The sequence below is a fragment of the Gadus chalcogrammus genome, chromosome 10 (assembly GCF_026213295.1).
Source record: "Gadus chalcogrammus isolate NIFS_2021 chromosome 10, NIFS_Gcha_1.0, whole genome shotgun sequence".
Lineage (NCBI taxonomy): Eukaryota > Metazoa > Chordata > Actinopteri > Gadiformes > Gadidae > Gadus > Gadus chalcogrammus.
The window spans coordinates 17,412,809-17,424,941 of NC_079421.1; the positions used below are offsets into that span (position 1 = coordinate 17,412,809).

Here is a 12,133-nt window from a genome sequence, read left to right on the forward strand (position 1 = left end):
AAGAACTTGATTTCATTTTACTCTTTTAACGGAGGTTGTGGTATATAACGAAATGGAGCCCGAATGCCTGTGTATAATTGATGAGGGTCCTTGTTCTGGTGAGAGAGAAATAACATGCTTCTATTTTTAATTTAACATTTCTTTGGGGAGGGAAGGTGGGTTGGTTATCATTGGTCGTTATTGGGGTAATGAGTTGTTTATGTTAGAGCACATATGTGCAGTAAGTGCTTGCAAACATGAACCCTTTGATTGTACAGTAGTTTTCCTTCCTGTCTGTGCGGGTGGCACAGCCAATCAGGACTCTGCGTCACGGTCTTCCCTGTCCTAGTCATGAGGGAACTCAGTCATGCTACTTTTGTTTGGGTTTTAATTTTTGGGAATTGACCAGAGTTTATTTGTTTGGAAATAATAAAATATGTGACTCGGTTACTGGGTTTTCAATGTTCTCCTTATTCAACAAAAAAATAAGCAAACTCCACAGGGTTCTCGAGCGCGCGGATGTGAAGAATTTTTCACTTTTTTTACTTACCAACTGAATGTTTTATTTAAAAGTTCCCATACATGTAAGTGGAATATCTGGGAGGAACCGTTTTGGATATAATAAAAGTGAACGTCCAACAATAACTTGGCTTGGGAGCGAGTCACAGGGCAGAGGTCACCTTGAGAAAACGTGTAAAACACTCATCCAAGGTGAAGAGGTCCTCCTCCCAGCCTGGTCATTCTTCCATGTCGAGGTTCTTCTTGGCTCGGTCCAACCTGTCCAGTACCTCGCTGTAGAGGGGCGACATCTGAGGGATGTCCAACAGACCGACAGCCTCTGTTAAAACATGTCATCACATAGACCTCTGAGGCTCTGTGTTTGTCTGTGGATGTTAAGCCTCTTCCCCACCGGCCCCCAATATATGGAGGAATGACTCCCCCACGGTCTCGCTCCACTGCCGCCACCACCTCCAGCTCTGCTTTACTCATCTCCCTGACCCTTCCCCACCCCCGTAGCCCCCGGCGCCCTGGCTCTTGTACCTGGGTCTGGTAGCTCTCCTGCAGGGAGCCCAGGTGGCGGATGAAGCTGATGCCCAGGCCACACCACTTCTCTGCCTCCGGGTACTGGGCCAGGCTGTACAGCAGGATCCCTGTGTTCCAGGCACGGGTCAGCAGCCACAGGCTCTCCATCTCTGGGAAGTCCTCTGGCTGAGGAGGGAGGGAAGGGTACAAATGAAATCTGAAGGAAAAGCCCCTTTTTTCTGGCTCCTGGAGAGAAACAAGGACAGGAGCCCAGTTCTGGGTGTGGGGGAGTGAGGCTTGTGCATGGCGAGTATGGCAGTGTTACGGCTTCTGTGCGACATTAAGAAGTGATTAAAAAAAGGGTTATTAAATACAGATAAAAAAGCACCATTGTGTTCGAGCGGGGGCCCATGCACGGTTGGTTACGGTTCGTTTAAAGAGCTCTGGCCGTTTGACACCTGTTAATCTTGACCTTCAACTTTGAGCTGTCGAATACCCAAGTGGCTTCAGAATCACAATCACGCTAGACATATGTTTTTTATGGAAACATGAATTTTGTGACTTCTATGAAGACCTGGAATGCCTGGATGATTTGATAGGCTGCCTAGCTCATCAGCGGCAATGTGGTCGGTACATCTACCAACCAACCCCGCAGTAGAGAGAAAAGCAGGTTGAGTTGATAAGGAGAAGCAAACCGCTTTGGGGATAGCGGGCAGGCGTAGGAGAGGAGTAGAGGGGGTTAATTATAATGCAGAGAGAGAGGATGGGGGAGGGAGGGGCCGAGCCAGGGGATGGTGCTGTGGTGATAGGTGCTGCGGTGATAGGTGCTGCTGACTCACTGCAGCTGCGATGATTGACAGAGCCTCCTCGTAGTAGAGCCACACTTCCTCCAGCACACGCTCCTCCACCTCCAACACGCCGCTGGGGAGGGACAGCTGGATCAGGCTGTGGACACACTGTCTGAAGACAAACACACACACACACACACACACACAAAGACAGTCGCACCATCACCCCCCCGGCTCATACATTGAGAACAGCGCCAAGTTGCTCAGGAACAGCGAGATGTTGGTCAGAAGCCACCGGAGAATCATCATCATCGATACACGGCTGCTCTGTGACAAATCATTGTTGATTCTGTGAATCATGAAGTTTATATAATATCCTATCGTTATATTGAACATTTTGTCTCGATGATTACGTGAATGCACTTTGAACCATATTCGACATGATCGTTTTACTAATGATGTAATAGGTCTTACAGTGATCTAAGCCTTTGATTCACTATGATAGTATGTCATGTATGTCGAAAGTGTGATTTATCCTTCCAATGGTGATGCAGTGTTCATGGTGAGAGACACAGATGGCACTCGTGAGAGGGTACCTGCAGCGGGCCATGTCACCGTCGGACCGTTTCTTGTGCAGAGAAAGAGCGATCCTCAACGCCTTCTTACACAGCGAGGGGTAGTGGGCTGGGGGCTCCATGGACAACGCTGCCAATCAATAAGAATAAGCCACGGTGAACCTTGGAGTTGCGAGGTTGCTCCCAGCCTAAAAGGTACCGGGTTTAGTCTGCCTGTCGGCAGCTTCGGCTGTGGGCAAGCTGCCTAGCCCCTACCAGTTAATGACATGTATCTGAATTCACTGTGAGAGCTTTGGGATAAAAGTGTAAATTACTAAATAGTTATGATCACGTGCCGATACAATATCTAAAAGTGAGACTTTATTTGTCTTTATTAGACCAATTGGGGGATTTGGGTGCTTGTGGGTGTCTGTTGGTTTTACCTGCAATAGTCTCTAGTACTTTGGTGTCCACATCATCTAGCTCTAGGATGGATTCCAGTATGGTTTCAACCTTCGGGTCGTTCAACTTGGCCCGGGCCTCAAACTCATACAACAGCAGTAGCGTGTCTGTCTGGTCGTTGGGGAAGTTTCCTGTGTCAAAGAACCACAGAGTTGAACTGAGGCTTCACCACTATCAAGAAATACTGTTTTTAACAAAAAGATAGCTGACCGCCAAGATCATTTCTCATCAAGTGTACCATTCAACAAAATGAAAATGAAAATCCAGGGGTTTTGAAAATCAAGGGTTATATTATAATATAATTGTATTGTTTTATTAGGTTGGGCTGCCCTGTAGCAGAGAGCTCCCATGTTATCATGAATGAATTACAATTAGTTGATTTTATGGTATTTTAAACCTAAAGACCACTGTTTGATTGTGTGTGTGGTTGTCGAATATATTCAGATTATTGACTATGGATCTTAAACAAACTAACGCTATGCAAACCACAATATTCAGCTGTTACTGAACAACTTTTTAGACTACTTAGTCTAAAATGTATTGCATCTTCACTTATATAAAATGTGAAATGCATACTTTTTGTTTTCTCACCTAAAAACACCCTTTTCAATCTTGTTATTCAAATTAACGATCTCAAAATGTCAGACCTGCATCGTGCAGGCCATTCACTCACATGATATATGATACATTTATACTTAATAAATCAGCTTCAGAATCAAGGGGTTTTGATTTAATTCCTACATGCAGGTTAAGGTAACTGGGCTTCTGTAAGTCCACCAGCCTGGTTGATGTCTTCAGCCTGATAGGAACTTTAAGCTAAGAGTACCATGTTATGTAATGAAACATAGAGGGGTACCTGAAGCTCTCAGAGTCTTCCAGACCTCAGTGCAGATCTGAATATTCTCCAAGGCATTTATCAGCTCCTCAGTCTGTGATAAACACACATACACAGGTTTTGTGTTCACTATCGCCACCTAGTGGTTAGATTTCCTCTGCACTCTGAGTGTTCTTTAGGGTTTTAAACATATACTCAGCACCACTTATGTGGTTGGTCAAATCCTCTCCAGTGGTCTGGGAACATTCCCATCCATGTGCACGAATGAAGCTCAATGTGTGCTGAGGTAAGTAGGGAGGTGCTGTGTGTGTGTGTGTGTGTGTGTGTGTGTGTGTGTGTGTGTGTGTGTGTGTGTGTGTGTGTGTGTGCTTGTGCGTGTGTGTGTGTGTGTGTATGTGTGTGTGTGTGTGTGTGTGTTTGTGGGAGGGGAGTTACATGTGGACAGACTGGGGGGTCTTCCAGCAGAGCCCAAGAGAATTGGGGCCGGCTGTGTGTGTTTGTGTTTGTGTGCGTGTGTGTGTGTGTGTTTGTGTCTGGGAGGGGAGGCACACCCGAACAGAGTGAGGAGACTTTCTGCATAGCTTCAGAGAAGCAGGGGGGCTGTGTATGTGTGTGTGTGTGTGTGTGTGTGTGTGTGTGTGTGTGTGTGTGTGTGGTGTGTGTGTGTGTGGTGTGTGTGTGTGTGTGTGTGTGTGTGTGTGTGTGTGTGTATGTGTGGGTGTGTGTGTGTGTATGGGAGGTGGGGCACACCTGGACAGAGTGAGGCGACTTCCTGCAGAGCTCCAGAGAAGCCGCGGCAGCCATCAGGAGACACGTCCTCTGGCCCATGAGGAGGGCTCTGCTGGAGGGGCACAGCTGGGACAGCTGCAGGGGGGATCAGAGGGCTTCACATTTACATTTCGTCTATCAAATGCTTTGAGAGAATATCATCTCTAGACACACATCGCTCACACCATGAGAACATTAAACCAATAAAGACAACTGCAACATAGAACCAACTACAAAATATGAAATTTAAAAGGCTACCAGTTCAATTCCCCCCCAGGGACTTCCAAGAGATTAAAGAGGGACAAATAAGTGACATATTCTCCCGTCTCTAAAATATCCTCAGAGAAAAGCCTCAAATGACATCAAAACGTACTCATATGCTTTCATCAATGCTACTTGTCCAATGGTAAACCCTGTTACTAAGCCAGCATTCAGGTAAGCAGCGCTTTCTCCTCATAAAAATAAAATAGTTGACTGTGTTCTGGCAAACTATTCCTCTTTATGAACAATTCAGTAAGAGGAATGCCACAAAAGGGGACATGTTTGATGAAATTTGTCTTTGTGTTATGGCAAACCTTTGGGGTAAAAGTTAAGATACATTTTGTGAAGAGGGCTGCATCAGCTGACATCAACTGGCAAAGTGTTGTTTTAATTAAATAAATGCAGTGGAGCCAAAAACCGGTACAAACATTCACACGTAAACACAGCCTTGCGTGGTGCGAGTCTCACGTTGATTTTGTATTGATCTAGGCCTTCCTGCACGGACACACTCACCTGGTAGGACAGCAGAAAGAAATCCTTCATCCGGCCAGGGCTGTCTTCGCATTGAAGGGCAGAGTTCCAAGCTGTAGAAAACATAGGTACGTACAGAGTTGTGCACATCCACACACACAGACACACGTAATCACAAACACACACACACACAGATACAAACATCACAGGCAAACAAGAAAGCATAAGGAAGGGTAGGTGTTGAAGACTTTAGAGCTGAATAGATTAATAAGCTATTGCTGACACCCGACAAGGGAGAAAAGGAGGAAGAGTGAGAGAGAAAGAGTGAGAGAAGAGAGAGATGAAGTGATAGCGAAAGAGGGAGAGAGAGAGGCTCAATACCGATCTTCCTGAACCAGTTTGCATCCTCGATGCGTTGTTCAGCAGCTTCAGGCCCAGTGTTGCACTGGGAAACTTTCTGAAGGGCTGATTGTAAATACAATATACATATCACAATGTGAGCAATATGAACAGTAAACAGCTACATGTCAAAATAGTTGTGTGTCCTACTCACCCATTTGTAAATAGGATAGTAGGACCCCCAGGCGTACATTTCTACATGAAGGAAATGGTTTTAGAATGGTTCATTTCCCCCCAAAATAAAATACACCTGTATCCTTACCTCTCTTCATCGCTTGCCACTTCCATTGTGGAGAGCACAAGTCGAAGCAAACACCTGTAAATGGAGAGGGGGAGGGAGGGAGGGAGAGAGGGAGTGTGTAATGGTGACCTCCTTTCTTTCACCTACTAACTATTGTACAGGGAGACACACTTTCGCTGGAGAAAAGTGGGAATATATGTCAGTGGACCAGAGCCCCAGTGAGGAAAACAAATGGGAGGCCATTCCCAGAGCAGGGCAAGTCATTACATCATTCTGTCATAACAGCCGTTAAACAGTAGAGCTTCAAGATAAAATACAATCAAATAAAAACACAGAAATAATTCTATACTTATAGAGTAAATCATTTGAACAGTAATGGTTTCAGAAATGATTTAAAAACATTAGCCTGATAAAGAAACCACAACAGCGTCTGTGTCCCACATGCGACTGACCTGAGAGCAGTCAGAACGTGAGCGTCGTCGCTCGAGTTCTCACACAGAATCTCCAACGCTTTCATGGCTGTGTCCTGCTCCTCGTTCTGTCACAGAATCAATCAAACCACAACCAATCAGCATCCTCCTGCACTGCCTTGTCTGCACTCTACTACCCAACCCCTGCAGCCCAAAAGACCTTGCAGTTTTCAACAACAATGCAAAGGACTGTGTAATGAAATGGGGAAACTGTCATATAAACGCTTCAGTGAAACGAAAAGAAGAAGAAGAAGCATCCTCCAACCAGTTAGAACCGGTTGAAGTGGTTAACTGCTATCATACAGGCAACAGAAGATACAAAATGAAAGCGTTGATTTTTATGACTACATTTCCGTAACTAAAGGAATTTCTATCAAATAAAATTGCCATAGATGACGATATTTTCTGTTGATCGACAGAGCTACAGTACACTAAAGCACAGGACTCACCCGTACCACTGACTTATAGGGCTAGTACTTCAGAATGCCCAAGGGGATTTTTTTGTTGGCGATACTCCATACAGCCATATTAAGAGGACTTAAGAGGAGAGTTGTAGTACGGTAAAACCCTGAATCGAAGTAAACATACCGTAACCTGGGCTATGTGAACTCTGGTCTGCCACGTCTTGCATGACAAACGCTTTGGCAGTTTTCAACAAAACAATGACTCCCCACAATGACAGATCATTTGAAGATTAATGAACTAGCAATGACCAAAAAAGCATTTGGTACTAATTAACATAATAACTAAAATTCCAATGCTCCTATGCATCCAAAATGCGATGTGACATTGCAATGTACAAGCCCTACACAAGCATTCAACCCATAACAGCGGCTCTAGCAGCAGTAGTGGTAGATATCACAGCCAAGTATCTGTGACAGTCGATAGGCACATCCTGCATCCAGGTGCAGCATCACTATTTGGCAACCGCCCAGTGGAGGACAATCAAGCAAACGCTTCATTCATCACTTTAAAGCGCTGCATCTAAATAGCTCTACTCACCTCTATCCTGCACTTCTAGCCATTTCCCCCCCTAGCTCTGCCTGTATAGACCTAGCCACTTTCCCAAACAGCGCATACGGTGAGCATCTACGTTGATGTAAGCATGTTGGAGGACGTTTTGGCCCCCTGATCAGCCAATGACCTTGCACATGAGTACATGAAAGTGGTAGCAGCAGCAGTAAAGCCACAATGTATGTAAAAAAAAAAAAGTGGGCAACTAACTGAAGATGTGATGGCATTTATATAACGCTTAACATACTCTCTATATGCCTCATGCGTCAGGTCTCGCGTTCACCTGCACATTTGTGTCGTAAACCAAATCCTTGACTGCGAAAAACAGCTTGTCAGGAGCAGTGAAGAGGTCGGGGTATTTGCTTAACACCTCGGCACTTATATACCGGGGAGGATCGTACCGGCAACTCCGCTACATCTGCATGGGTCGCTGTATTTACCGAATGCCTTCTCCCATAAAGGACCCCGGTGAGCCCAGAGTGGTGCCTGTGTGGAGCTCACCTCCAGAGCTATCTGTGAGGCCAGACTGAGAAGGCTGGAGGCAGCGTTCTCACACACCAGCAGCCTGTCCTCGTTGCTCACAGGGCTTTTGGCTAGACGTCCCATGGCTGTCAATGCTTCCGCAGCTGCCATGAAAGAGCACATACCCACAAATATACATGTGAAGTAAAGTAGTTACATAACGTGTACTTTTTACACCTTATGAGTTATAAAAAATTCTGTTACCTTTCTCGATATTTTTCTCCTGGATGGCAATTTTGTAAACACTGAACTGAGTGAAGATGCTGTCAGGGTCGCATCTCTCTGCCTCCCTGATTGCCTCTTTTGCCTGGAACAGTAGGCGTTATACGTGGAGCGTTGTATTTAGTTGGCACTACACACACTTTGTGTACCTACTCCAGTATCCTTTTGTATTTATTTAATTATTTTGTGTGTGCTTATTTACTCTAGTCTAGCCAACTCGATTTTATTTAGATTATAGATAGTATCCTTATTGACAAACCAAGAAAATCATGTAATACGATTCAAAATGCCAAATGGGTGCTGAACGAATGGAGGAAAGGTTTATTTCCTGGTCTGAACTGTGTCCCTCTGGCCATCACCTTTTCCAGCTGCTTCAGCAGGAGATGGCAGGAGGCTCGGTTTCTCTGCAGCTTGGCCAGGTTGGGCTCCATCTGACCTGCCTTGTAGAAACTCAGCGAGTAGTTGTACCACTGCAGAGCTTCCATATAGTTCTTTGCCTGACAAGGGGAGCTGGTGTTACGTAACTCTGAGTTTAAAATAGACAGTTTAAAAGTGGACGGGCTTGTTCAGTTTACCTCATAGTGTTTGGAGGCCTTGTCCCACAGCAGCAAGTGTAGGCTAACAAGAGACTGGGGAGTCAGTGGTTTTCCTGTGTAATGACCTAACACAGGGAAAACACAATTCATCACTCATGGGGCAACGCTAGGCTAGGCTCACTCCTGTGTTTACACTGGCCATTTTTCAGAGGGACAAACATGGCATCAGAAGGTACCGGTGATGATGTCCTCTATTTTCTGTTTGCCCAGCAGCTCTTTGCCTCTCTGTAACAGCAGCTCAATGTGCAGGACCGAAGCAGCACTCAGCTCGGGAGAGGCCTCGAAGTGCTGACACACGCGTTTCAGATAGTCAAATGCCAAAGTCTCTCTGGAAAAAAACATAGTAATGTATGTTTATTTGGATATGTATCTTGTCGGCATGTTACCTTTTTTATACTATTATATGCATCTTGTACACACATTTGTCAATGTGAGTCGATGGATCTATTTGTGTTTGTATGTTTTACCGGTCCGCCGACATGAGAAGTTTTACTGTGGTGAGACTGACTTCCAGAGGAGCATCAGTCTCCAGCAGCTCATTCACCCCTAAAAAAGGCATGTTTTAATATCCACGTCACATTTAACGACTCACTGTTTAAAGACAATGGGTAATAAGCAGCCGCGTCTTACCTGCTGTGACAGCATCATCCAAGGCCCCCGAACGCAGGAGGATCCTGATCTTCAGGTTGAGTCCAGAGGTGCTCATGCATACCTGTCAAATTGCAGAGTGTAAGGCGCTGCAGCGTATTGTCATTGGAATAACAGTAATTTTCCAGTGTATCATTTATTGGTGAAAATGAATGCTTATGGCCCACCTTGTTGGCCAGGCTCACAGCATTGAGGGCTTTCTCTTGAAACTGCTGACAGTCCCACTCCAAATAAACCGTTGCCAGGAGTCTTAATACTCTGGCCTAGCATAATGACAATTGGAGCGTTAAGCAGTGTATTTAAAGGGGGATCAATGTGTACCGACGCATTAGATGTGGGTATCAGTTAAACTTAAACATTTCCTGTGCCATCTTACTTGGACTTCGGGTCCAGGACAGTATTTTCTATTCGTCTTCCCGATGTCGTAGCTTTGGCTGAGGAAGACAGGTATATTATGATTCTACTCCATGATTATTCTAGAATTAGATTGTACAATGATCCATGATAATCGTTACCTTAACCAAAAGGAACTCTCCTCGAACATTTTCAGATTGTACGAATCTACTCCAAAGTTATAGCACATGAGCGAGAGGTAGCCGGTCTGCATGAAAAACCATAAAATAAAGCAACACGATTATAAGGACGAGAAGTGATTAGGTACAAACAACCAGTTTGGAGCAGTAGCATGTATGATGTTGTTTTCTCTAACCTCCCTGGGGAGCCGGGCCAGCATGTCTTTACAGCGCTGCATATAGACCACAGCCTCCTGGTGACTCCCCAGACATACGGCCTGTAATAACAAAACAAAAGGCTAAACCATATCAGCAAATGACAAACACCTCTGTCTCCCAACCAATGAGATCCATCCTTCTTAATTGTTGCAATGCTGTTTCACACTATGCCACTTCCCCCCCTCCCATAGAGCAGCGTCTTCTCAGAAAATCACTTTCCTGGGTTTCGGAAAAAAACATTGCAAGAACATAATGTTCAGGTTGCTGTACGTGTGATATAACACGTCTGGGCTCACCGACTCTGCCTGGTAAGAGAGGACTCGGAGCAGATCCTTCTCCACTTCCCCTTTAGCGACATTAAGGTCAATGTCTCCATCACCCCGAGACCCCAGTTGGCTATAGAGGATTTCGAGGCTCTGGATAAAATGTAAGTACAGAGAAGAACAGTGTAACAATTTAAGTCTGCATGCATATGTGTATATGTGTATATTTAATTTAATAAAGAGACATATTTGAGCTCCACTAGCTGCTGTCAGTATTGACTGTGTACCTTGACAGCTAATGCCAAGAATGGATTTGCCAACTGGGGATCTTTACAATCCAGCCATGTTCTGCCTGTCTTGCTAGCCATCTGTAAAAAAATAAAATAATAATTAAAAAAAAATGGATTATATATTCGGTGACATATACAACATAAAAAAGTATGGTTCTTCTAAAATGGTCAACGGACTATACATTTACCAAGATGTGCTTGCGGACGATGCTCTCTGGTGGATCATCAGGCGCACTGCAGTAAAGCAAACTGCAGGCAACATGGCGAACTGAGAAGGTGGCGAGTGACAGAAAGTCAAACAACGGGCGCACACATCCCAGAAAATGTTATAATACAGTTAGGTAGTGTTCCTAATGCATAGCTATTCATGTTATTGGAAACCACCGAACCTTTCGCTTTCTGGGTTTCATTAATTGCCGTGCCAACACGCTTTGTAACTGCCCAGTTCCACAGCTGGATGGCACACTCCTCAAGCTGAAGTCAAGGTGGGTGATACAATGGGCAAGTGGAAAACCCAGCCAAGTCATGAAACAACCACAGACCATTGAGGTTGCTATCACAAACAACTTAATGATTTAGACAAAGGTTTTTATTATGGCATTGAGAGTAACGTAACGCAATTCCAGCCAGGAAAAAGTAAAGAGGCAGAACCAATGCTTCAGGTCTAATAAAGAGGGTAACAGTTACCACAACTCAGTATGTAATGAATACTTATCAAAAAATAATAGTAAATAAATAAGTGAATTACCTGTGAATCCAGAGGTTTGGGGAGCTGGTCGAGTACAGAGACTTCATTAAACAGCTTGTCGATAACGCCCTCGTAATCTGCCTGCTCTCTGTGCTGTAGATTCTCCACCAGACCTCGGATGAGAGAAGGCTTGTGAATACTTATTCAAGATTTATTTTGCTCACGTATTGACCTCCGAGGTTTGTACTACAATTACATTTTTGAAAGACCGAGTCTCAGTTAATCAGGACCTGTTTGTAATCGTTCTACTTTGTAAAGAGTCATATTTGACCAGCAAAATATTACATTGGCATCAATGCCCGTGAAGTAGGCCTAACGTTAGCTGAGTCAGCAGTTAGCTAGGCTTAATAGCTGCTAATTTTAGCTCAACTTCTTCTCGTAATTCACTATTGTGAATAAATAATGTATCAAACATAACATATACTTGATATAAACTTTTAGTTCGCCGTGTTAACATAATACAGTGGCTTACATTTCACATTAGTAACAAACTGCTCCATGTTGACAGAAAACGTGTGTGGCTTGCGAAGAACGCGGTTATACACTGTCACGACTCACGAGCCATGACGTCAGCAGCCAAGTCATTCTTTCTGTGTTTCATGCAGTGGTGCTGAAGTTGCTGAACTGTGACCCTGTAGCAGTTAATCTATATTAATGTTGGACAATAAGGTAGGGCAATTCATAGAGGCAAACTCCCTTGGCCAAAAGGGTAATAAGGCTAGGCCTAAGTGACCCAACTCTTTGTAGAACAACAAATAGACATGTGTTAAAATATAATATTTTCAAATTGTACATTATTTTAGTTGATAATTAGCTGTAGGCCTACAAGGACGCGTACTCGACTCAAC

At 44.4% G+C, this 12,133-nt stretch overlaps 1 protein-coding gene across 3 annotated transcripts; it reads right to left on the reverse strand.

Annotated features, from left to right (window-relative positions):
- Nucleotides 1-265: 265 nt before the first annotated feature.
- Nucleotides 266-11,853, reverse strand: tex11 (testis expressed 11). 3 transcript variants are annotated; one of them, XM_056600545.1, is made up of 29 exons: nucleotides 11,758-11,853; nucleotides 11,286-11,398; nucleotides 10,927-11,011; nucleotides 10,726-10,805; nucleotides 10,535-10,615; nucleotides 10,281-10,400; nucleotides 9,963-10,043; nucleotides 9,769-9,854; nucleotides 9,630-9,687; nucleotides 9,421-9,516; nucleotides 9,236-9,317; nucleotides 9,073-9,151; nucleotides 8,782-8,933; nucleotides 8,585-8,670; nucleotides 8,369-8,506; nucleotides 7,992-8,094; nucleotides 7,767-7,891; nucleotides 6,234-6,319; nucleotides 5,803-5,856; nucleotides 5,695-5,735; nucleotides 5,523-5,606; nucleotides 5,184-5,254; nucleotides 4,392-4,505; nucleotides 3,663-3,735; nucleotides 2,788-2,937; nucleotides 2,387-2,495; nucleotides 1,842-1,962; nucleotides 1,021-1,188; nucleotides 266-788 (listed from the first exon to the last, which is right to left on the reverse strand). In XM_056600545.1, exons 1-29 carry the CDS (start codon nucleotides 11,783-11,785, stop codon nucleotides 717-719), a joined length of 2,736 nt encoding a protein of 911 aa, XP_056456520.1. In that variant the 5' UTR covers nucleotides 11,786-11,853; the 3' UTR covers nucleotides 266-716. The 3 variants fall into 3 exon arrangements, with proteins under 3 accessions (XP_056456520.1, XP_056456521.1, XP_056456522.1); XM_056600546.1 differs by lacking the exons at nucleotides 10,927-11,011; nucleotides 11,758-11,853 and having other exon boundaries at nucleotides 11,286-11,373; XM_056600547.1 differs by lacking the exons at nucleotides 266-788; nucleotides 1,021-1,188 and having other exon boundaries at nucleotides 1,848-1,958.
- Between the last annotated feature and the right edge of the window lie 280 nt (nucleotides 11,854-12,133).

Excerpts from the sequence above, each read along its gene's own strand:
- tex11 (XM_056600545.1), bottom strand. The coding sequence starts at position 11,785 with ATGGAGCAGTTTGTTACTAATGTGAAAT. Across the intron at positions 11,399-11,757 it reads GTTTGTTACTAATGTGAAAT|GTCTGGTGGAGAATCTACAG; the intron begins GTAAGCCACTGT and ends CTCTCATCCGAG. Across the intron at positions 5,607-5,694 it reads ACTATCCTATTTACAAATGG|CCCTTCAGAAAGTTTCCCAG; the intron begins GTGAGTAGGACA and ends ATTTACAATCAG.